At 39.7% G+C, this 26,502-nt stretch overlaps 2 protein-coding genes across 2 annotated transcripts; both read left to right on the top strand.

The window, feature by feature from the left end:
- Nucleotides 1–3,896: 3,896 nt before the first annotated feature.
- LOC121953082 (nuclear receptor subfamily 1 group D member 1-like) lies at nt 3,897–15,451 on the top strand. The gene is made up of 8 exons (XM_042500029.1): nt 3,897–4,496; nt 10,387–10,698; nt 10,792–10,880; nt 11,003–11,147; nt 12,686–13,251; nt 13,351–13,536; nt 13,839–14,049; nt 14,168–15,451. Exons 1-8 carry the CDS (start codon nt 4,478–4,480, stop codon nt 14,362–14,364), a joined length of 1,725 nt encoding a protein of 574 aa, XP_042355963.1. The 5' UTR covers nt 3,897–4,477; the 3' UTR covers nt 14,365–15,451.
- A 6,130-nt stretch (nt 15,452–21,581) lies between these two features.
- Nucleotides 21,582–26,229, top strand: faim2b (Fas apoptotic inhibitory molecule 2b). Its single transcript, XM_042511479.1, has 12 exons — nt 21,582–21,786; nt 22,331–22,379; nt 22,775–22,842; nt 23,811–23,875; nt 23,964–24,017; nt 24,112–24,162; nt 24,295–24,334; nt 24,437–24,474; nt 24,583–24,670; nt 24,768–24,863; nt 25,055–25,108; nt 25,854–26,229. The coding sequence occupies exons 1-12, from the start codon at nt 21,772–21,774 to the stop codon at nt 26,001–26,003; spliced, it is 768 nt and encodes a 255-aa protein (XP_042367413.1). The 5' UTR covers nt 21,582–21,771; the 3' UTR covers nt 26,004–26,229.
- Nucleotides 26,230–26,502: the final 273 nt, after the last annotated feature.

The raw sequence follows: 26,502 nt of genomic DNA, 5'->3' as shown, positions 1-26,502 counted from the left end.
GAGCACCGCCCTGCCCGCACGTGCCAGCTCGCTCAGGCAAAGATCGTCTATGTTTGGGAAGACGGTCACTCGGTAGACGGCAGCAGTTTCCGGGTTGGGAACGTGGGCGTTGGCCTATGCGCAGGCGCCCTGCTCGTGCAGTTTAGCCCTGAAGCATGGAGGCACGTGGACAGGCGCTGACACATTGACCTCACATTGCAGTTTTGTTTTCTTACTCTCTGGTAGTGTTTTGTTTGGAAGACTTTTTATTTGTTGCAACAGGCAGTTACTTCCAGCGCTGTGAAGTGTAGAGTGTGTTGCAGAAATGTTGATTCACTTTTGAGTGATTAATAAAATCAAATCAAATAACTATTATACACTAAATATCCAATACACATTTAGGCTGTTGAAGCAGTATAAGCATGATAATAGAGAATTCCCATACACTGTCCTTTACTTGCAATAAACTAAATTTTAGATAAACGTGTCGATATTTAGGAACAAGCAAAGAACATTTCAGACATATTTAGTTAGTATTTCCATGAGCTGTCAGTTCCACAGGTTGTGTGTATGTAACTTATTAAAGGCACCTTCCGTCAATCAAAAATGGACATTTTACAATCTATAATAAACAGAAAATACATGAATTTCTATACAAACATTGAATAATATAAACTGACAGTGATGACATAAGGCTAATGCTAAATCCCCAGATAACATTATCTTGATTTTATTGTTTAGGCTTCCCCAGACATATACCTCTTTAAAAACATAGAAGGTAGGCCTATACACAATATGGGGAAAATATGAATACAGAAAAATACATTAATTGTCATAGTAGAAATGTGATGAAGACAATGTGCAAACATCATTCAAAAGGGGCTTCAATACTTGAGGACAAGAGAGGTAAATTTCTCATTTATTTTCACTCTCTGTTATGATATGTTCATCTTTGGGATGTGCTTCTCATAGACTAAATGTACGTAGCCTGTGGGACTGACAGGCCTCACCTGAGGAGATGGTGACAACATCTGTGTGGAATGTTCTGTGTTCCTGCTTCAGGCTTCCCTATGAAGGTTTTATGAACAAAAATTTGTATTTCTAAAGAAGGCTGACAATTTGCAAGTCATGGACAGTGTGTGGGAATTCTCTCTTTTCTTGCCTCTGGACATTTTCTCCTTAACACCTGTCTTCAGAAAACTAAGGGTAGGCCTATAATGCATGGGGCTTTACAGTGGAGATATGGCTATTAAAATGCTGAAATACTCAAAACAAAAATGATTTTAAAAATGTTACATTTGCCAGTCAGTAAGTGTTTTCCCCTATATGTCTAAACTTAAAATCACATTAGTTGTGTTGTATGATACACATTTGTTATTTGTTCCTACTTATAATATCCTCATGATATACCGGTAAGCCTACTGTACTCATTCATATTTACTATGCATACATTTGTAGCCTGTCTAAAAAAGTGTAGAGTATAAAGAAATACATTTTTAATCTGAAATATCAGGGAAAACGCTTTATGATTACAAACATAGTCTTCAGTATTTTATTACTACTATAAAACTTTCTTATATAGATTTATTTGTTATCTGTAAATATCAAAGTAGGAAATATAATATATATGGGGGGGCCAACCTGCCACCCCTGTATTCAAATATAATAAAAATACCCACCCACTCCCTCAATATATTGATTTATTAAATATTGCAAATAAAAATATTTTTGCTTATAGGCAACCACACTCCACTGTCCGAAATAATAGTTCTCAAATGTAATCATGATGACTATTACTAGTTTGGGTATTAAGGTGTATTGAAATTCTGCGTATGGTTTGTCCAAGTGGTGTTGCCATACCCCAGCAGAACAATGATCATGAGCATCATCAGCCAGTGTTAATGTCTGTATTATAAATATGATGTCAGTCATGTTGCACTGCATTATGTAGACAGTAGTAGCTTTCATTCAGTGCATATTTGCTGAATATAATGTGTAAGAGTATTTGTTTATGATAATGAAATATAGTCGGAAATTAGTTTTCAAATTTTCAATTTGAACCCCAGTTCCTCCACAATGTATCCCATGGCTACAGCTTCGGGATATATTATTTGTATATATTTTCTTACCAGTTGCCTCAAGATTCTTGAGCTGAAATGCTACATCTGTCTTTTCTTTTCTTTTCTTTTCTTTTCTTTTCTTTTCTTTTCTAATCTTACTATAGTCCTGTTAAATTACCCTAGCTATCATTACCTATGACTTGTTTAAGTAGCTCAAAATAATCTACAATTTGAAGGGAGGCTATACTGTATCTTTCACTGGATATCTTGTAAAAGAATCAGAAATATCATTTTAACAGTGCTTGCAAAAAGAGCCTTCAACACAAAGGTAAATTATTGGTCTACAGCATTATTAAAAATGGTTTCTATCATGGTATTAAGCCTTTGAAACCTTTGTTTGCTTTCAAAAACATGGAAGAAGAAATTACCCAAAATTAGTAAGAAATTGTTAATAAGTAAAAATGAGTTACCTGAAATTTAGTTTTGAAAAAGGGTTTTATTTTTGTAACGAAAGAAACAAAAAAGAAATTAAAAAACAAACCCCAAGGCAAACAAAACATGGAAAAGGTGCTAAAAATAAATAATTCTGTAGCATGATTATAACAATGTAATTTTATCAATTAATTCAATGATTTAATTACATTTTTACAAGCAGTTAGCAGGACTGCTATTTTACATCTGTAGTCCCTTGGCAGGTAACAGACTGTGGAAATGATAAAAGAAAGAATAAAAAAGGGAAAAATGAAAGAAAAAAATACAACAATTCATACAGAGGACAAAAGTGCAGTAACAGCAGCAATGTGAACTTTATGGCATAAAGTGCGTGGTGCGAAGTGCCTTACCTATGTGCTAAGTGCAAAATTCAACACATTATTATAAATACCGTTTTTCCCTTATTTTTTTCCCTTTTCCCCCAGACATTCTCCCCAGATGTTTTTCTAAATAATTTTCTAAACCTACCAATTTTTTGCAATTTGTGGAACATTTCTTACCTTAGTTACTTATTGCCTTTTCCTCCATGTTTCTGAAACAAATTGCACCAATTTGCTCAGGGTTCAAAGGTTTAAATACTTGTGAAAGGCATCTGAAACAGCACAAAAAGGTGATGTAGTTGCAGATTTCAAAGGGTCATAAAACCAGGATCGACATTACTTTTTTTGTGGTGCATTCAGATGTTTTTCACAAGCATGTAAACCTAAGGAAATTGGTTTGGTGCCTTTCAAAAACATCAGGGTGAAAAAGCAATGAGCAAATTGGCAATAAAGTAGTAGATTAAGAAAATATATATATTTTTAAAAGCCAGGGAAACAGTTCCAAAGACCTATAGTTATAATTATTTAAATTATGTTTTTAATTATTTTTACAGAATTCTTTTAACTTTTAAGCACTTTTTAGTTTTTGGTTTATTTCTTCTTAAGTAGCTCATTATTGCCTTCCTGCCATGTTTTTGAAAGAATTGGAGGCATTTTTTCCAGATTTCAAATTGCTAAAGCCCATAATCGTCTATTCTAACCCAACAAAGCTGCAAGAGTAGTCTGGAAACGACACAGAGTGATACCTCTTCCCTCCTCTGCCTGTCTCTGCCTCGTTTCCTCGCCGTCTTATCGCCGAGCCCAGGCTGTCATTAGCATAAAATGTGTGTCAGTAGGGCAGCGTGAGCTCACATGCCATGCGCACATGCTGTCGAGCTTTAACCAGCATTCCAATGTCGAACGAGTCCAATGTGCCGTCTCCACGCGCGGCTCTCGGCCAATGAAAAAGTGAGAACGAGTAAAAAGAGTGGGGGCACGAGGACAGGGAGGGGAGGGGGTGAAATGTTTTCAGAGAGCGTGACAGGGAGGGAGAGAGAGGGAGAGAGATCCCTGATACTCATCGACAAACAAAAGAGGAGGAAAAAAAAAACTGGTCACATTTCTCAGGCACCTGAAAACGTGCTGGTTATTTTAAGACTCGTGTTGCTTATTGATGAGTGGGGAGTGTTTAAACTACTTCCACTCCGGTCATGTTTTGATAGTGACTGTACATGGCAAGCAGCTGAACGCGACGGGACCTCTGTAACATAGAGAAGCCCTTTTACAGTTGATATTTTACCACAGGCTGGCATCATAAGGTGTGCAGACGGAGAGCCGAGCAGCGCGTCTCGGAGATTATTTTGGATCAACTAGAGATAATATTCTCTTCATTTCCTTTTTTTAAAAAAGATAATATATATTCGACTTTTTCTTCGCTTCCCGGGTATTCTTAACACCCCAGATGCCCTGCGCACACCGCTGCTGCTCTAAGCTTTTGGATACTCTCTTAATGCCTTGGCGGTTCTTGACTATTTCACCTGTATCAACCAAACTCCTCGGTAGCAAGCAAAGGCAGTCAGACCAGAAGTAGACGCCCAGAATAAAACAGCGAAGGAACAAGCGAACAACATCGATCATCCAGGAAACATGGAAAACAGTCCCGGTGGTAAGTGAGCTTCAGGATGTTGTAATTTGTGTGTTTTTGCCTGAAACCACTGGAAACATTATTGCGCTGCCAACCTGCAGTCATTTAAAAGAAGCCGGCAGTGGTGCATGATGGGAGCATATTGTATTTCTCTACATCAAATAAACGTATTGGTTCATTCAAAGTACAAGTTTATCAGCAATATCTGTAATTTAGCAATATAATTTAGATTGCACGAGCCAATTTCTGCATAAAATTGCTAATTATAGTGCCGGCAGAGTGTAAAATGCAATGTCTTTTATTATAATTATTATTATTTTCTACTGCGTGTCACTTTAAAACGGTGTCTCGGATGCACTCAATAGTTTATTTCACCCTGAGGTGTACTTTGTTATTCATGCAGAGCTTACGCTGCCGTGTTTTAAAAATAATTGTGCTGCTTTTGGGAGACGTTTCAGTCACATGCTCGGGAATTACAGGCTCTACAGGATGAATATGCGGGCTTTAAACTGTAACTCAGATGTGTATCACAGGGCACGCTGCCAGGTGCTTGTGTGCTGCAGACTTGAGAGGGTTTTGAGTGAGTGAGCTGCGCACAGAGAGAGGGAAGTCCTTCCTCTCAATCTCTGCGGCGGACTTCCGATTCTCTGCATGTAAACAAACTCACGTGAAGTGCGACCCAGAACGCCCCCTGACCGAGCACGTTTTCTGCCCACGGCAGCATCATGTCACTCATCTAAACACTGTTGGCTTTAGTTCTGCTGTTATTGATGAATCACATATTGACTCTGCCTGCGCGTGGGTGTCAGTGTAGACTGAGTTTCCTAAGTTACGCATTGATGGGAAGTTGTAGGGAGCGAGCCGTTACTTCGTTGCAGTGTGTGATTCATTTAACTTGGCCGCTGGTCATGTCTTTGGCTGAAGCGCAATTTTTTTCATAACAAATGTGAGTGGACTATGTCAAAGAGCAGGCACGCCTATTGAGTCAAAACAAGTGAGCGGTGCCAAATGTTCCGATCATGTACTGGACGCTGGAAAAAAACAGCTCTCTGAGTGAACATCCAGTCCGGCCAGGACTTGAATCATGATCTAAATGCGGCGGTGACGAAAACAAGCGAAGCAGTTGATAAACAGTTTTAAACTATGCTATTTATTTTAATTATCTGGGTTTTTAACAGATAAAAAAAAAATATAATTGGCGTGACAGGCTGGGGAATATTTATGTTTTTATTAATTTGCTACAGCACTCAATACAGATACTGACTGAACATCAGTAAAATAATTACTTTTTTTAATGTCTATAGGTGGACACAGAGTTAAAATGGAAAGTGGCAGGATATCATTGAGCGCGAGATATATCATAAGGCACACTGACGTCATCACTTAAACCATCACATAATTCCCATTATCCTCCCATATCATATTAATGGTAACCAGACCATAGACTTAAACGTCCTTGAATAGCGGGTGACCATTATAACCGTCACATCTATTCATCCGTTCTTTGCCCCAGTGCACCCTGGGTAGGAACCAGTCGTGATAAAGCTGCGAATCATGCGCCTGATTTTTTTAATACGCAGCCACCCCGCCTCGAGCTGACAGCACGTGGATACAGCTTCAGAGTCCACGTGCAGCGCTTGATTCTCAAGCACCCCGCCCCTCGCGGTCGTTCCTCTCCACCGCGCGCGCTCTGCTCGCGCTCAGCCTGCACGGGGATTCCTCTGTTATTCGCTGAGAGCTTGGTCAGTGGGTCAGAGGGGTTTAGCAGCCTTTTCTCCCCTCCTGGTTACTGTAACTGGCTGCAAATGTTCATTAGTGATTATAATGGGCCATATTAAACGTGAAATTGCTGTTTTGGTGTCTGAAAGACACATTAACCTACATTTGGCTGCTCTCAAACTGAGGTTTTGGGTGACATGGCTAACTGGTTTGTGCCAGTTCCTGGGGTGGTATAATTGCAACACTGACAGTTGTAACTCTGGCATTAAGCAATTATGTTTTATTGCGCAATGATGTTTTAGTATAGTTGCAGGACTGACACATCCTCCTTAAAATTAAGAACCTTTGCATCTATCCCTTGGAAAGTAGCAGAGGACTGCTATTCTGTCAAAATTAAAGGAATTTAAATCATTTATTGAGCAGAAAAGCCACAAATTGGTGCATGAACTCAAAAACTTGTGGTGGAGGACGCCCAACCCTTCCATTTTATGTGTGTCCCCCAATGTTTAAACCAAACCTACGCCCTTGCTTGTGGATTTAAAGATTTGTTTTGGAGACTGCTAGCAGTAACATAAGCAGTCAAGTGGATCATCAAAAAAAGCCTCAATCAATATGAACCCAGTTTTAGTGTATTGCACGACATTGGCAAAAGAAGTCAACCATAGTCTCTCTATTTGGCCTCACTGGTTGCAGTTTAAACTGTATAATTACTATGAAGAATGTGAGTGTATTAGTAGCTGAATAGTTCGAATGTAGTTTGTGTCCACAAACAGATGATGAGTGTTATGTCATGCTATGACCATCCCTGATGTAACCTTCAATTTTCAGAGAGCTGACCTCGGGTCCTAAAAGTATGACTGTGGCCTGATCATAATGGTCTTTAATGTTATCCCAAGAGTGTTTTTTTTTCTTCATTATGCCAGAAATTAAATGGCCAGTATCTTAAAAAAAGATTTCAACACGTGGAAAGAGATGAATGCGTCACAGGTGTCCTTCATGCTACTGGGAGCAATGGGCTTAAGGTTGAGCTCTGATGCAAGTCTCGTAACCAGATCCTTCTGGCTGACAGCTTGACAGCCGACCACACAATGAGCTGCTTCACAAACTTGATTCAGGTGTCATAGTACTTCTATCCGAGGGCTGAGTACAACCTGTGTCCTCAGGTTTTATTATATATGCAGTGGTGGAAGAAGTATTCAGATCTTTATTTAAGTAAAAGTAGTAATACTACCCTGTGAAAATACTGTTACAAGTATCAGTCGAAAATGGTACTTGAGTAAAAAGTATAATCAGGGAAATGTACTTAAAGTATGAAAAAGTAGAAGTATCCAATGCAGACAAATCTTAAAAAAAACAAAACAAAACAAATTATTTAAAAAAAAATAAATTAAAAAAAACTCCCCCCAAAAATCAAAATAAAAAAAAATTTAAAAAAATTAAAAATTCACAATAAAAAAACACCCAGAAATAACCTAAGATAAGAAGATGGCTAAACATATTTTTTTTAAAAAAACCCATCAAAATAATAAAAACAACAAATTTTATAAACTCTTCTTGTATTTTTTAATGCAAAAATCATAATTTATAAAGTTACTAAAGCTGTCAGATAAATGTAGTGAAGTGTACCTTAAATCCATACTCAAGTAGAGTGCTTGAGTAAATGTACTTAGTTACTTTCCACATTTGTGTATATGCAGGCCATGGATGAACCCACAATGCTTACATATAAAACTCTTGACAGAAGTTCAGACTGGAACAACATACAATGGAGTCGTTTATGCGCGTCTGTATAGCGTTGGAGGATAATTGGAGGGTTGTGTGATATAAAGCTCTCTGTTGCCACCAGAGAAGCATCCTTCAGAAATAGACTCATGACATGAGGCCAGCTGTTTCACGTGGAGCGGGGCTTACTGCCCATGCACAGTTGCAAATGTTCACATGAAAGAGGGCAAGTTAGTCGGAAGCTAAGAGGGGGCGTCTCCCCTCCAGACATGATATGTGCACGCTGTGTATACAGTCAGCCCGCCATGCATGCATGCATGCATGCCCAGGAGGTGGGAATACACGAGAGTGGAAGTTCATTGAGGTAAAAAAAAGGGAGGGGACTGTTTGTTTATTCTGTACTTCTTATGGCTCCTTGTATCCACAGGTCACATGTTGTAACCTGTGCCTGAGTACAGCGGAGATGATATTCCCAGAGCTCACTCTGGCACCCAGTCAAACCAGATTCCAGGAAATAGTTACGAGGAGTGGAAATATGGAATGTTTTTTACGGCGGAGGGGCGGGGGCGGTTATTGTGAATGTAGACAGTGGGAGTGGAGCTCGTGTGACAGTGCAGTGTGACCCTGTCCTCTGGCAGGTGGTACACATGAGCTTTGTGGTTCCTCGCACACAGGAAACAGCACGCGCACATGTTACATCTGTGTGTGAGGTGAAGTCTGTCTGATATTGGAGCTGCCACCACCACACAAGGCCCAGAGTACCTTGCATTCAGCGTCGACACGTGTGAGCGACGGAATTAAGGAGGCACTTAGAGCCAAACAGAAATGCAGCACGTGTTTTCTCAAGGAGAGAAGGCACAAGAGATGAGGGAGGCTTTTTCTCCCATGATTCAGAGTCCTTGAGTGGAAATGTGCACAGAACGACAGTCAAACCACCAGCATCGAGATAACGCTGCCACTACAGTTAGTTTCAAAAACACATATCAGCTGACATCTCACAAAAGCTGCTTCAAAGCTGACGCTGAGTGAAGATGTCTGTCTGTCTGAAACCCATGACCATCATGATACGAATGGTTGTGGAGCGTGCCATTTTTATGCTAAGGTATTTAGACTCTTGACACAGTGATCTAATTGCAAATAAAAAGGAGGGCAAACTGAACTGAATCTGAAAACCACTAAGGGATTGCAGAAATATATAGATAACATGAAGTTTTGCAAATGTAGAGATCCCCACTATTTTTAGTGTTATCACCATTTTACTTGAAATTAAAATACTCAATAGCAGTTAAATGCTGGTGAGAAATAATGCACAGCGGCAATGTGAGCACTCCTGTGGAATGCAGTGACTTAAGGTGCCCGGCTTGCCTCCCTCTTCATCTCCAGTCACAGCATTAAAAGCCCTCTCTCTTCCAAACGTGATCTGCCCTAGCACTTGTTATTGTGCTGCTGCTGTTGTCTACACGGGACTGCGCAAAGAGCCTTGTGAGCCGGGCGGGAACTGTGTCAAGAGTCCATGTGAGCTCCCGGTCAGGTGGCTGGCGGATAGATGGGTCTGCATGCCCGCAGCCAGAGCGGGGAGGGAGGAGGAGGTGGAAGGGGAGGAGGAGAGAGGAGAAGGGAGGGGACGTGAGGAGGGAGAGACTCGCTGCTGAAAAGCAAGCAGGCAGGCGGGGAGGGAGCTGGCTGGCTCAGGCTGCACGTGAGGGGCAGGCTTTCATCTTGCAGGGAAGAACACTGTCTGCAAAACAAGGGGGGCGGATGGCTGTTGCGTTGAGGGGTAATAGGGCATTTCCGACCTGATGTGACAGACCTAGACAAAGGCCTGTCTGTGACGCTCATTGTGAACACGTTGTGTCTCACTGTCATGTTACGATGAGCATTTTATGGCATATTCAACATTGATTTTCTAATAGATTTTTGCTAGAATATGATACATTCTGAGCTATTGTGTCACAGAAATGTGTCAAAAACATATCCGAGCATAACATTTAGCCATAATACCACTGCAAAATAACCCGTGTGTGTCGCTTCAGCCCACAGACATGGTGTTTATCTTTCACCCGGTCATTGTGTGTTTAGCATTATTTATTCATGTAACACACCCCAATGAGCTTCCAAGATGCCAGAGTATCACTAATACATAAAAGCAACACCACCTCGGCTTCACGCAGCCTTTATTGTGTTTCATTATCTACTAGATTGGGATCCGAAAGACTCGACACAGATATCCAGGTCAGAGTTGTTGTTGCTCTCACTCTGGCTTTTTTTTTTTCTTTTTTTCTAAATTATTCATCAGATCAAATTTCTGTTGTCCCAACATGATCAGGGTTTTGTGTTTGTGAGCGTCTGCCAAATAAGCTCTCTGGATCAAAGTAGAGCATTGCTCAACACACCCACTCACATTGTGCATGTGAACACGACCCAGATGAAGATCAGCGAACTGACTCTGTGGCTGTCTCTGTTCCTCCAGGTGGTGTTATCCTGTACGCCGGCTCGTCCGGCAGTGCCAGCCCGAGTCCTGGAAGCCCTTCAAGTGGATACCAGACTCAGTCGCCCTCCTCCCACTCGCAGCCCTCATCCCCAGAGGGTGTCTCCTTTCAGGAGATTGGGCCCCTGAAGCAGAGAGGGGAACGGAGGAGAAGGACTCCTTCCCCGAAATTGGTCTTCCAGTTTCCAGAAGTAAACAATGCTCCCGTCGCCCAGATAACCACGGTATCATCGGCGACCTACAGCCATCCCACTGTGGCCAAAAGACCTTGTGGTTTCACTGGCACGTTCACCAGTAAGTCCCCACACACTTCCTGTTGTCCTCAACCTGCCTGCACTTGATTATTGTCCTCCTGTCTCTGATAATGGATGTTTTTGTCTCTCACAGAGACTGGAGGTATGGTGCTTCTGTGTAAGGTGTGCGGAGACATTGCGTCCGGGTTCCATTATGGCGTGCACGCCTGCGAAGGCTGCAAGGTCAGTCCAAACAAAGACTGTTATGTCATATCTTTCTATTCCTGAGGTGTCACACACAGACATGTTGCCACAAAAAGACGCTCACTTAAAGCCTTTCTTCTTCTTCTTGTAACCTTCTCCAGGGTTTCTTCAGACGCAGCATTCAGCAGAACATCCACTACAAGATGTGTGTGAAGAATGAGAACTGTCTCATCATGCGCATGAACAGAAACCGGTGCCAGCACTGCCGCTTCAAGAAGTGTCTCTCCGTGGGCATGTCCAGAGATGGTGAGAGACAAGTGTTCTTAATGAAGATATACAGGCTTATGGCAACTAAAATCGTTTTTGTTTAGCTGTTGTAGAGGAGAGGTTTAATGTGCAGGGTCACACGGAGGATCAGGTGTTCTTATTGCTTTTGACAAAAAGATCATTCGCCAGGAGAACATCACAGAATTTCATTTTCCCTTCCTCTCGTTTCTCTCTCTATTCCCGTCCTTTTGTCTTACGCTCCCTCCAGTCATCCTCTCCTCTCGCCCTGCTGTCTGATTTATGGCGAGAGGAGCCGAGAGTCCCAGTAGTCATCAGTCATGGAGAAACTGTGACAAATGCGATTTATTTTAGGAAATTGGGGCACAAAGTTGTTGATTACCCTGCGAGTCCGTCCACCCAGATGTACACTCTCGCCTATTTCTGGTTGTCAGCACTGACATAAACAAACATGTCGTTTGAGACATTATGTTATTCTGTCTTGTTAATCATGAAAACGCACAGTGTTTGACTTGAAATTAGAATAATATCACTGGAGTTCATCCGCTCCACGGCATCATTTCACCGCAGGACTCCGGTCTCTCAGGATACGGCTAAACTAGGTGATAATAAATCACTTCTTTTTCTGGAGCAAACATTTTTAGCTGACCCAAAAAAGCCAAAATGCAGGAGTGAAAAATCACCTGCTTCTGATCACAACGGGGAGACTGCGTGATGAATAAAAGCATTTTACGTGTTTTCATTTTCTGAGCACGAACACAAATTAGATAAAAATCACATATTGTTGTTGATTTTAGTCCAGTGATAATATCACACACCTTCTGAGTCTTTTTATATTCCACGTCTTTGACTCGACAACGTAACTGCTCACAAACAGTTTTTTTATAGTCCAATTTCAACCCTTTGTCTCGTCACCTCCTACCTGCCCAACTTGTCTTTTTGACCTTCCCACTTCTAACTCACTGTCATTTCACTAATGACATAGTGTTTAGTGCTGTTGACCCAGTGACCTACTTTCACAGAGAAGAGAGAGCGATTGCTCAACTGGAAGGCAGAGAGAGAGAGCGAGAGACTGAGGGTGGTGGTGTAGCATACAGCGTGCTATAAATAGGAACGTCAGTGGAGGTGCAGATTTGAAGAAGGGGGGAAGGGAGGATTGTAAAGGCTGAAGAGGAGGATGAGGGAGTCGGATGAGATGAAGGCTTAAGTGCGTATTGTGGTGAAACAGATGTGAGGGACGCAGAATAGCTGGAGACTGTAGAGAGGTTTTAGGATTAGTAATCCTCATAGAAATGACAGCTTGAGTGTCAAATGTAGAATGAAGTAAACAATGTTTTTTTTAATCTATCTATCTAGATATCTATAGAGACAATTATAGATATAGACATAGGGCATTTCTATAGATAAAGGCACATATAGATATATATATAGGTATAGATAAAAGTTGTATATAGAGATTGTGTTTCAGTTTAAGTGTTGCCAGTAAGGAGCTGGCAGTGATATCGGTGCTTGATGTCAGGACATGCTAACAGAGGACGCTTCTCTTCTGTTCTCCTCAGCTGTGCGTTTTGGGCGTATTCCCAAACGGGAGAAGCAGAGACTCTTGGACGAGATGCAGAGCTACATGAACAGTCTCAACGAATCAGCTTCCATGGAGATGGAGGTGTCGCCTCCTCCTGATGCCCCCTGCAGTCCGCAGAACCAGACGAGTGAAGGAGCGGGCTCCATATCACAGTGTTACCGCAGCAACGTAACAAACAGAGACGAGAAACCACTCAAGATGGCTGCCGGGAACAGCAACATCGGCACTTCTCCCTCCTTCCAGAACAACTCGGCGCAGGAACCTTCCCTGTCGCACTCAGCAACCCAGACTCACCACACGGCTAACGGGGAGCAGCCGAGCTACCACGACCCCTCAAACTGCCCCGTTTCCTCCACCAACAATGAAAACTCCACCATCACTGACAACGCTAAGTACACCTTCCCCTCCAATCAGAACCAGTGCCCCGTCACTGGCCGCCTCTCGTCACAGTCCTACCCAGCCAATCAGAACAGTTACCCAGCCGGTAATTCCCAGAACCAAGGTCCCTGCCCCTGGAAGCTAAACGGAGGAGCCAAAGTGCTGGTGAGCCTTTTTTTCTTTCCTCTTTATTGAGTATGTGAATATCTGTCATGTAACCACAATAAAATGTCCCTAACACGTCCTCTCCTGTCTCTCCTGCAGGCATGTCCACTCAATTCATGTCCCGTGGCTCCGGCCAGTCGCTCCAGTCAGGAGGTATGGGAGTCTTTCTCCCAGTGCTTCACCCCGGCCGTTAAAGAAGTAGTGGAGTTCGCAAAGAGCATCCCTGGCTTCCAGTCTCTCAGTCAGCACGATCAGGTCATGCTGCTCAAGTCCGGAACTTTCCAGGTACATCCGGCTCGGTGTTACCATGCAGGATTAGGGCCATGTCAGAGGAAAAGAAAAGTTAGATTTCAAGAATAAAGTCAGAATATTATGAGAAAACAGTCGTAATATAATCAGAACGAAGTTGAAATTTTATTCAAATAAACTCGTAATGTTATGAGAATAAAGATCTATTCTCAAAGTCTCAAAAAAAAAGAGCATTTTTTTTCCTCAGTGACGCCCTAAAACTTTGTCATAACTTTTGGGTGGGACTTTTTGCCTTTGGGGTCTTTTCTGATGCTGACGTCGTCTGTTTCTGTCCTCAGGTTCTGATGGTGAGATTCTGCTCGCTGTTTGACCCCAAGGAGAGGACGGTGACCTTTCTCAACGGGCAGACATACTCGCTGGCATCACTAAGGGCTCTTGGCATGGGCTCCTTACTGGACGCCATGTTTGAATTCAGCGAGAAGCTCGGATCTTTGGGTCTGGAGCCGGACGAGATGGCTCTCTTCATGGCTGTTGTGCTGGTTTCTGCTGGTAAATATGGGCATACAGGGTTAGGGGAACAAAGATTAACTCCTTATTTGGGGTGTTATCATCCGCTGGCACAACATTTCTCTTGGGTCTAACCTCGATTTCTCCTCCCTTTCTCCAGATCGCTCTGGTATAGTGGAGGTTGGAGCAGTGGAGCAACTGCAGGAGAACCTAATAAGAGCCCTGCGCTCCCTCATCACCAGTCGGCGTCCGGATGATAGCACCCTCTTCCCAAAGCTGCTGCTACGTCTGCCGGACCTGCGTACCCTGAACAACCACCACTCTGACAAGCTCTTAGCCTTCCGCATTGATCCTTGAGTTTGCAGAGCTCAAACTTCCTGAGGTGTCTGCTTTGGGGAGCCTCCCTGCTCCCCGTGCAAGCCTGGCTTGCTGCGTACAGTTCACCGGCCTCTGCGTGATGGACAGTTGTTGTGGGAGCTGTGCCAAGTCTGGTTCACGAGAGACCGAACTTTGGGGAAAAAAATATCAGTGAAGGATGTCGGCACAGCAGGAGGTGGAGGCTCCTGAACTCAAACTGATTCCTCCTCCAGCTCCAGGGTCGCTTCAAAAAAACATTAAAACATAGACCGTGTTCTTCCTCGCGTTCTTTGAGTCAACATCAAACCACCTAGTCATCACCCTCTCCCTCTGGGAGTTTGTGCTGGAGACCAAAAAGAAGAAAGGACCTGTTGTTCCTCACTAGACTTTGTCCTCCTGCCCCGGCCCGCAAAGCTAACTAGAGGGAAGCACATACAGTCGCCCAGAGGGAAAGGAACATGTACAAACATTCAGCAACCATGATTTCTTTACTGTACATTCATATGTAAAGGGCACCTTCCATACATTAAGAAAGACCTCTTAAATCAATATATAACATAGCAATAGAAATGTCTAATACACAGTTGGGAGGACGGTTTGCGTGTGCCGTTGATACTACATAAGCTATTTTCACAACATGTCACCATGTGGGAAATCTTTATAAAAATAATCACCCATTTGTGATTGAGAAATGTATAACATTTTTAAGAAATGAAAGTAAATTGCATTGTATTTGTATGCGGTAATCAGGGAGAAATTATTGGTCATTTTAGACCACGTCTGATGGGATATATGTTACGGTGTATTTTCTGTACATTTTGTATATAACCTTTATTCTTGGTCCTCATTAGTTTGCAGATTCTTGGATATGTAAATGAAGTTAGTATTGAATTATTGTATGACATCACACATATAGATTGCTCTAAAGAGAAAGCAGCATTTGAACCTGAGTTTAAACTTTTTATTTGAAGATATATATATAATTGAAATAAATGTATTGTCGACTGACTGCATCACCTTGTGAATATTTTGTAAATGTTTTATGGTGACACCATAGAGAACCATTATTAAATAATGTTAAACAAAATATTTCCTTGTGCTCATCTTTTTTCACTTTCCTCCTTAATGTGATGCCACCGTCAGTATTATAGAGGCATACCAGGGAGTTGTAGCCTAGCAACAGAGGCAATCAGCCAATCATGCTCCAGGTCTGAGAGCCATTAGGGGCTTCATTACTAACAAGAAACACCACTTGACTTTGGAGTGTGTGTGTGTGATAGCAAGTAAATGTAATTTTATAAAGAGAGTTCAATGCATACAAGGCAATGCCACAAACATAAGGAGCAGAGATCGTGAGACAGACAGTCAACTCGATTCTGTTTGGTGATGAATGCAAATACGGCTCTCAAAAGACAATTTTACTGAGACACGTGAGTATGCAAATACTCATGGTGCCAGACAGCACAAGCAGAAGACGTCATCACTGCCATCACTAACAGTCTACTGGAAGGCCTGGGAAAAATTTATGAGTATAAATGTTTGGGAACACTTACTATAAACAGTAACTCTGGCCTCCAAAAGTCTCCATAATGTGCCTCGTTATCGTTTGTTTTCAGCTGGGCTGACATGGACAGATAGTGCCTGTACATGATTGTGATTTATACCTTAAAGGGATAGTTTAGGTTTTTTAGGGTGGGGTTGTATGAGGTACTTATCCATAGACAGTGTATTACATACAGTAGATGTCAGTCGGCACATCCCCAGTTTAGGGAAGCAGGCTGGAGTCCGACATGGAAGCTGAGCAATGTACTGCTGCGGGTGGGGACAGCAGCAAAATATATTCTAGCCACCTAAAAAAGCCCCACCTGACAAAATCAATATCAGTTTAAGTGATTACTATATTAAGAGTATGTTCACTGCTTTACCTTTCTGTCAGACAGCCCATGCCTATAGAGAAGCCATTAACAGCTTCTGTTCTCCATCTATGCTCTCATAAAAACCCAGAAGACTCCACTGACAAAAACAGTAATTTTAGCTCGCTGAACACAGGAGCTGCTGGTCTACAGCTGTCTCCACTCAGTTAGTTTGTGTTATTGTGTGACTTGGACTTTTAGAGGCAGTGGTAAACCAACAGCTCCTGTGTTCAGCGAGCTAAAAAAATGTTTTTGTCAGTGGAGTCCGATATTGAAAAGAGTGACAAATGGCTTCATTTTCAGTTGTAAATCATAGGCTGACATTAAGGTAAAACAGTGAAAGTACTCAGTGTAGCAAATACTTAAACTGATATTGGTTGTTTTGGATGGGATTGTTTTTTTTTTTTTTTGGCCTTAGCCACCTAAAAAAACATTTAAATGAGAACAGCCCTACTAAAATGAAAAAGTCTTGCTTTCAGATTAAAAAAAAAATCTGCGTTCAAATAATAACATTGTGAGAATGATCCTTGTGTACAAGGATCCATAGAAACAACCCAAAAGTTGTAGTATGCATGCCAGGCCAGTAGTTGGCGGAGTAAGTTTGTAATGACACTCCATAGAAGAACACCACACAACTGCACATAAAGATGTATTTCTACAGCGCAGTGAGTATAAACTAACAAGAAGACAATGGGGAACGCATGAACCAGAACTGACAGCGTCAGTAGAGTCAGCATCACAAACACAGCTTGGCACTCCACCATTGTTTTTATTGTTGTCCTCCTACTTGTGCATGGCTGTTTCTCTGAAACATTATGTTCATCCATAAAGTGTGACCATGCACCATTTTCACAGGAACCATACTTTGCTAGTTTACATGTAGACAGAAGAAAATTAAGAAAATAAGTTTTTACACTCTTCAAAAGTTTGCACTTTCAGGCCCCCAAAATGCTGTTGTCATGTGAATGAAAGGCCAAACCGCAACAAAAATTTCCTGCAAAAACCGTTGCCCCTAGAGTATGTGTTGTTGCTGACTTCTTCACAGCAGTACATTACTTAGCTTCCATGTTGGACTCCAGTCTGCTTCTCCAAACTGGGGTCATGGTGACTTATGTCTACTGTATGTAATACAGTAACTATGGACAAGCACCTCATACAAACCCATTTGAAAAAAAACCTAAACTGTCCCTTTAAATTACTGCTAAATATAGGCTATGGCCTTTCTGTACACAGCCAACAGTGATTCATTCTGAGATTAATATTCTCTCTGAGGTTATTTAATTAGAACATGTGACTCCTCACATGGATATCAGCAGACATATCTGCTAGTATATTCATTTTAATTCAGCAGCTGTATAAAAGGAATGAATCACCTCCACATCAGGTGATTCTCTGGCAGTAAAACTGTCTTGAAACAACAGCACATACAGTATCTCTAATTTGGTGCCAAGAGATGAAAAATGAGCATTGGCTAAAAGCTGCCCTTTGCCCTCCGTTTTTGTGAACACTGCCAAACCTTTATTCTCAAAGCTGCACCAGAAGAAGAAGAAAAAAAGTCTGTGCTGGCGTTGTGACACAACCCATGTTCCAGTCATTTCCATGGACCATGTTGAGGTCTTCACATGCCACCTGCTGGACAGACAGCTAACAGCAGGAGCACGTTTGGGTTGTGACATTAGTTTATGATTAGAGACAGCAGGGACCAGAGTTAGTCCTGAAAACAAATGTCCATTTTGTCAGAATCAACAACACCACCTATTTTCACAGCATCGACAAATGTCATGACATGTGTGTTTGTGTGTGTATCATGAAGCAACAAAGAGTCAGCATCTCCGAGGTGTATCAAAGTGCATCTCAAGGAACATAGACCAGAATCAGCATATCTAAGCTCCAAAGTTCATTGCAGAAAAAAATCTCACATGGTCTATTTAGTAGCTTATGTGGAGCTTTTGATCCTGTCAAATGATCTTCATCAGCAGATAGACTTTGTCCCTTAATTATGAAATTGTAGACCTTGTTCCACCACCAGAGGTAATGGAGAGACAACGCAGGCATTTACTACCTTCTACATGTCTGATACAGGTTCCTTCTTGCAGCAAACACCAACCAGTATATTTAAGTCTGCTGGTGCCATCTAGTGGCAAAAGAAAGACAGAGGCGTTTCATTTAACATGTTTTAACATTAAAGCCCTTTAGATTTCACCTTTAACACCTATCCAAGGCTTATCCAAAGTAAATTAACTGCAGCTCTTGTTTCACTTTTTAGTACATGTACATGTGTGGTCTTATTAAAAAGATAAATATCCAAAGGTTCTTTTCCCAAACATTTCACTGCAACAATTATTGTAAGTGCTTCTATCATTGATTTATATCAGCTTAAATACACTGAAACAAAATGTTTTTTCATGTTTGCCTAAATATTTTCTTTAAAAATTATACTGCCAAAGAGTAGAACTGGGAGGTATTATCTGGAAAAAAAAAACAAAACAACCCTAACCTGCGTGATTTCTAAGTTTTTTTCCTGGTGCTTTTCAAAAAAAAGAGAGTAAAACAATGTACTGAATGTGTGAATATGAGGGAAAAACTAATCAACAAAAACATAGATTTCTATTTAGGAGCATAATATCTATAAAATATAAAACCTCCGTTGATAAGAAAGACTACATTTTTCCCTTAAAACCACCTAGGACCTTTTTAAATAATTTTTGTACATGTATTACGGTCTGAGGTGCAAATAAAGGGTTAAGATCTGGGTGGCAATTTACTACAAGACCCATGAGCCTTAGCTGAAGTCAGCCAACTTCTGCTCTTCAGCTCAGGCCGTGACTGGCTATAGGTCACATGGTAACCTCATTTGAAGATGCTATTGGCTGAGTGAGTGATGCACTGACACGTCATGACCAGCTCTCCAACATGGCAGCAAGGTGTACAGTGTCCCAGGGATGATGCTTTTCTGTACACCAACTTGGAAGCTAGTTGGTTCAATTGTCAAAAAGTCTAATGGGATTTTTCCTTTGGATTTTGGATCAGTACAGAAAATAAGCTCTGAGGTAAACAAACACTTATGATAAAACATTTTGTTCAGCAAGGTAATTTTTACAACACCACTTTCAGTTTTTTGAAGCTTAAAAAAGCTAACATTAAACTACAACAAACTACCCTATGGTAGCGCTGTCACTGCTACGAGGCTGTGAAGTCCTTTTGACGCAGTTCAGCGTGATGACGCTCTGTAGTGTCATTTAGCCACTTGTTAGCAAATGCCTTTTTTAGGACATAAAAGCTTCAGAGTTGGCGAGTGGAGTATTTACTGAGGTATTTTATGTCAGAACAAAATGTGAAAGTCTCTTAAGCTGGTGTAAACCATCAACCATAGACTGTAGCCTATATAAAGATGGACAACATGGCAGCTCTCCCAAAGTGTAGCTTTCAGTCTGGATCGCCCCCTAGTGTCTGACTGCACTATGGGTCATAAAGCCCGCCCTTCCATGTTAGTGAATAGGACATAGGTCAAACTAAAAACTCAAAGTATACGCCCAAATTTTTTTTTCTCAGAAGATGGTTTCTGACACTGAAGGAAATTCTCGTCACGTTGATGTTTGTTCAGGTGTTTGTTTATATGATAAGTTCGGTTTTAATGAGTTATTCAAGTCTACAAAAAGGTGATTTTAGTTAATAGTTACATAACTTCTAACATTTCTAACAGAGTAACTTGTTATCTGTAACCTATTACATTTCAAAAGTAACCTTCCCAACACTGGTGGGATAAAAATCCTATTTCCTGCTAAATATTAAAATATGTTAATATCAGAATCAGAATCAGAATCCGATTTTATTGCAAAGTACATTTACATATACAAGGAATTTGACTTAAAAAACTGGCAAAACAATCAACATAAAGGAAGAATAAAATGTTGAATTCCAATAGTGTAAGATATAAGATAAAGATATAGAAGCAATTTAAAAATATAAATGAAAGAATAGTATATAAAGAACACAAAATGCATGTACAAAAGGTGCAATGAAGGGATTGTGCAGTTCAGTTGTCAACTGTATATGTGTTTGTGTGTGTGTGTGTGTGTGTCTGTGTGTGTGTATGTGTATGTGTGTCTGTGTATGTTTATGTACATGTTTGTACATACATAACAGTCAGACAGTAGTGAAAATAGTGGGGAATACATATAAAATGATTAATGAGACAAGTTGCTTAATATACATGAGGTAGGTGGGTATGACTATATACTGCATATACAGTGTATACAGTGTGCTTGGGTATGTTCAAATACTCACATGTTTATGGTGTGGATTTTAACCATTGAAATATTTAATTTACTTGTAAGGTGGGTGCTCTGTGTTCACTACGTCACCGCAGCAGACGTTTTATATTAATTTCCACTATGGTTTAGGGTTAGTTCTGGTTAAGAAGGCAGCACAATCCACATAACAGTTTTCACTCACTCGGTGAAAGAGGAAACTAGAAAATCTGATCTATTCTCTTATTGTGTCTTTACTATGATCTATACTGAGACAAAAGTTATTGTGAAATACAGTATCACATTTCTCCAGAGCATTAAAAAAATCAATTTCAGTAAATATAGGTCAGAGTTGACTGCCTGATGGTAAATCTCATTATTACTGTTTTTAAGTTATGCGTTTACTCTATAATGTTCTTAACTGCAATCTCATTAGTCTAATGTACCTGTTACAAAAGCTGTCTCTTACACAAAAACATGATGTCATGCAGTCTGCTCGCAAGATCACTGTTGTGTTGCTAAAAATAAAATAGAAAAACAAACAAAAAGTCATCTAATAAGTCATATATCAGAAGTTGATAATGATATATAACAGTGTTGTCGGTCAATATGCTGGTGTGTAAACAAATTAAGATGCGTTTTTATATTATACAATATGAATATGCAGATTAACATCCCTCCTATCTGTCTGTACGCAACATTTTACCCCCCAAAGTAGAGCAAAATAGTTACGTAATGCATCTGCCATTCAGATATGCAAGTCCTTTGAGTCTTTCTGGTGAGCACTCGGATGATTATCTGTCCTGGAACACTGTTGAGAAGGGCTGTGAGAGATATAAAACACACCCCTGTTTAGCAACAGCAGTGGTACTGTCTGGCTTCATCTCAGTGTTATGAGACTACCTGGACGTTTCTGGACTGACCTCATTATTCTGAGAATAGGGGTGGCGTGGGATCAGGGTTAGAGAGAGATTAACCACATGGAGGCATATAAAGCTTCAGTGTAATCCGCACGCTGGAGACAAATTCAGAGCAACAACTATTCTACGAACAACATTTTTTTGCTCGCAGTGTTTTGGACCATACAAATTCAGCAAAAGAAAAGGAGTTGAGTTTTGGGGATTTTTTTTTTGTTTTTTTAAAATATATATTTTGGATTTAAAAGACAAGAAAATATTTTACCTGTGACTTTCGAATAGTTTCTTTCATCAGCGGCAACTCCAAGGTGCAAAAAAAGGAAAATCATGAAGAAAGGAAAGGTACTGTATGTTTTTAACTTTCCTGCCTCACAGTGACACTATACCTTTGTTATACACTGTCTAGGGAGATATAGATATTTATATTTATATTTTCACTTTTCAGTAATGAACCCATACAAGAGAAGTCATGGCTTTGAGTACAAATTGTAAGGATTCCTGTTTCTGATTATTTTAATGTCAACATCATAGCCAGGCTCAAAATCGGTAAAATAAAATAATTCATCAACCGAATGATGATATAATGTGTGAATCGCTGTACTTCAACTATCGTACGCTGCCTATGAAAAGATGGAGGCCCATCATCCTAATCCTTTGACCTAATCAAACATGGATGTTTTGTAGATTAATCTGTCATGGAAGATATTCTGCACGCAGCTTTAATAGTTAAACTCAGAATTATGAGCACAGTTAAACAACAGGTGAAAGCAAAAATAAGCATTGTGTTGTCTAAAGAGAGAATATAAGTGTGTAGAGGATGTAAAGAACCTTTTTTTGGGGTCCGATTCAAAATCATAAGAACCTACTAACTGTAATTCCAATCCAGCAGGTGAACGATGACAAGGAGCCCCCCACTTATCAGGAGGCGACTGCAGGTAAAACATATTCCATTAGTTATAAAGGACAGACACAAAGTATTATATCTACAAGTTACCTGGACAAACACTATGCGCTTGTTTGAGTCAAAGTATTTGAGTAAAAATAGGACTTACAACATATAGTGAGTAGATGATTAAAACATTTTTTCTTCTTTGGTTATGATTACATTATTGGTTTCATTGCAGTTATTAACATTATTGCTAATGTTTAAAAGTGGTGACTTGACATCCCATATGTGTTAAAACGACTTGTTAATAGAACCTGCCTCCTACATCGTGACATAATTTGTTTAAGTAATGCTGCAGTATCATTTTAAGACACCATGTGTGATTAATCCTTAAATTCCACAAGGATAACTCCGCATGTGTCTCCTCCCTGCCTCTTTCTCCAGGCTATGACGAGATGGAGGCCCAGTTCGCCTGGGACGACAAGACCATCAGGCGAACCTTTATCAGAAAGGTACAAATGCATCATATGAAATAAGGGCAGGGTGATATGAAAAAAAAAAAACATCAAATACTTCAATATTGATATTGTACCAATATTGTAGGGTTGTCTCCTGCTGCTTTTACATATATACAATAATGAATGATCAGTAATTTGGATATAATGATAGTGGGTAAAGGCAAATACAGCCAGAGCCTGGGAAGTTCGGAAAATGACATTACTTTACTGTAAAACAGTAAAACCAGGAAAAGATAACACTTATTATAACATAAGATAAGATAAGATAATCCTTTATTAGTCCCACAGTGGGGAAATTTGCAGTGTTACAGCAGCTATGAGTAAAGTAAAAAAAAAAATTAAAAAAAAATTACAAATATAAGAAAGATATTGAATAATAAAAAACAAGGTGCAAAATAGTAACATAAAGTTACAAGGTGCCAACAACTCAAAAAAAACCCAAAACAAAACAAAAAACAAAAAAAAAAAAAATAAATAAAAATATAATATATATATATATATATATATATATATATATATATATATATATATATATATAAATATATATATAATATATATATATATATATATATATATATAATATATAATATATATAATATATATATAAATATAATAAATATATATATATATATATATATATATATATATATATACACACCCAGGAACTCCTATTTGTCTTACATTTCTCCACTTCTGGTGTCAAAGTATTGAGAATATGAGAAGTGTGAGAGCGACCTGCTGTGTCAGTTAAATGACTTTAAACAAACAGCTCTGAGGGTTTACTTATGATGCATATATATATTACAATATCCTAAATCTTAAGAGGATAAAGAGGATAAATGTAGTTTCATGTCACAATGTCAATATAATGTCGATATATTGCCCAGCCCTATTATGAAACAATACAAACAATATCATAGTGACTCCTCCATCACTCTGACGTTATGTTTGTCTTCCTGCAGGTCTACGCCATTCTCTTAGTTCAGCTGTTAGTGACAGTGGCTATTGTTGGCCTCTTCTCATTTTGGTAACTACTATTTTGGTAACTTTAATGTTTTTGTTTCTAACACTTTGATTAAAACGTGAATTGAAACCTTTAAATTTTCTCTCTACAGCGCACCTGTGAGGTATTTCATTCAGACTCATCCAGGCTTGTACATGGCATCTTAGTAAGTAAAAACACACCAAAACTAACAATAGTGTCACGCCCAATTGACATTATTTACTAAGTTTTGTGTCATTTTTTTACCTTTATTTTGACAGTCTCATGTTCTTTGCCACCTACATCGCGCTGTCCTGCTGTGGCGAGCTGAGGTAATTTTTCTTCACGATATAACTAACAACGCAAATGCTCATTAAAGTGAATGTAAAATACCGTATAAAGATACATTGTGAATTTAAGCTGACAAAGTGGACTTTCTTCTTCTTTTTTAAAAATCTAAACAGGAGGCAGTTTCCGTGGAATGTTATTTTGTTAGTTCTCTTTGTGAGTATTTTTCATTATGAAAACACAATACAATATGCCGTTTACGCATACACTCATCATACAAACTAACTGTGGTAATATTTCTCGACTTTTCCCCCTCAGACATTGAGCATGGCTTTCATGATGGGATTTGTGTCAAGGTAAATACAATTTGAATACATATTGTGATGCTGGCGTATGTTTATGTGGGTGTTTTGATTTAAACTCATCCAGTTTTTCAGAGTAAAAGACTCCTTCTCTCCCTCCAGCTTTTACAACACGAAATCGGTGGTTTTGTGTCTGGGAATCACAGCTCTAGTGTGTCTCTCTGTCACCATCTTCAGCTTCCAGAGCAAGGTGAGAAGAAACTTACACCGTACTACAAACAGCTTTCAACCAACGAAATAACTGAAATAAATCCATCAACCATTTTTCTCTCTCTCATCTGTTGCAGGTTGATGTCACATCTTGTCAGGGTGTCCTGTTTTCTTTATGCATGGTCATGCTTCTCTGTGCCATCACCCTCTCCATTGTTGTCCCGTTTGGTTATGTAAGTCCATGTACACCTTTCTAGAAGAAGTCTCAAATAGCTGTAGTTGGTCTCAGGTGCTGCTGGCCGTATTTGGGTGTGCCTTAACAAGAAAGGATTATCACAGATAATCTTGCAAGGCACGGCGCTGTTTTTCTTAAATTAGCATTGCGCTGTCCTTCTTAACAGTGTTCTGTAATCTCACACCACAGGTTCCCTGGTTACACGCCCTTTATGCTGTGGGAGGAGCCATCCTCTTTACTCTGGTGAGAATCAAATCATGAAATTATGGAAGCCCATTTCTACTATCACCAGTGTGATGTAAAAATTTTTTTAAAAAATGAATCAATAATGAAAAAATAATAATCAATAATGAATAATAATAACAATGAAAGACTTTCTCAAAATAATGGAAACCATTCTGTAAATGAGTTAGTAGCTTAAAAAAGGAAGTTTGTATCTTATTTCTCAAAATAACAACTTTGAAAAAATGAGAAGATTCCTGAAAATATTAAGAAGCTTCCTGAAAATGAGTTAGTATCTAAAAGTAATGAGCTAGCATCGCATTTCACAAAATAATTACTCATCTATAACTCAAACAATAAGAAGATAACAAAATAAAGAGAAGCCTTTTGAAAATAATGAAAATTTCTTTCTTTCTGAAAATTAGTTAGTATTTGAAAATTGGGAGAAAATCTCAAAATAATGAGTTAGTATCTTAAAATAATGATAAACTTTCTCAAAGTAATAACTTCATATCGTTTCTTATTACTTTCTTCATTATTTTGAGATACTAATTAATTTTCAGAAGGTTAGTCATCATTTTAAGATACCTGTTATTTCAAGAAAAGTTTTACATGTAATGAGTAGGATCTTATTTTTTTCATCACACTGGCAGAAATGGGCCTCCATATAAATATCTCAATATTGTCAAGCTGAAGTTAATTCGTTAGCTTTTAAACTCATTTATTCTCCTTGTTTCTTCTTGTCCTGTCTCTCTTTCTGCCGCAGTTCCTGGCGTTTGACACCCAAATGCTTTTAGGGAATAAGCGCTACACTATAAGTCCAGAGGAATATATTTTTGCCACCCTCAGCATCTACCTGGACATCATCTACCTGTTCAGCTTCCTGCTACAGATCATGGGAGGGGGCCGCGAGTAAAGTACTACTCCTCCATTTCTTCACCTACATACTTTAAAATCTCTGTCCTTAAATATTTGAACTTTTTATTAATTCAACAACCAAATTGGATGCATTACCCTCATGAACAAAATGGCATCAGGGGAGGGCCTATACAGTTTTTCATGAATCACTATTTTTTTCCTTTATGTAATCCTGTCCATACGATTCTGCTGCTGGTTTTGTCACCATGTGTCCTGAAACTAGACCTGCCTGATACTCACTGCAGGGGCAGAGCCCGGTATTGTAACCACTGGGCCTCAGCCCAAACCTTGAGGGATCCAGGGGGCATGCTCCACTGGGGAGATTTTTTTTTCCCACTTACGGCAGCTATATGCAGTATTTTTCAAGCCATTTGAGATAATAGCATGTCTAATGATCCGTATAAAATTTTGAAAAAAAACATGATTGTTGCAGAGGGAAAAAATGATCCTACATTGTATCTTGTATTTGATTGTTCCTCAACTGTATTCATCACTTT

This window comes from Plectropomus leopardus, chromosome 2, assembly GCF_008729295.1.
Source record: "Plectropomus leopardus isolate mb chromosome 2, YSFRI_Pleo_2.0, whole genome shotgun sequence".
Classification (NCBI taxonomy): domain Eukaryota; kingdom Metazoa; phylum Chordata; class Actinopteri; order Perciformes; family Serranidae; genus Plectropomus; species Plectropomus leopardus.
Note: the sequence above shows the minus strand (reverse complement) of the source record. Positions and strands in the feature narration are given on the sequence as shown.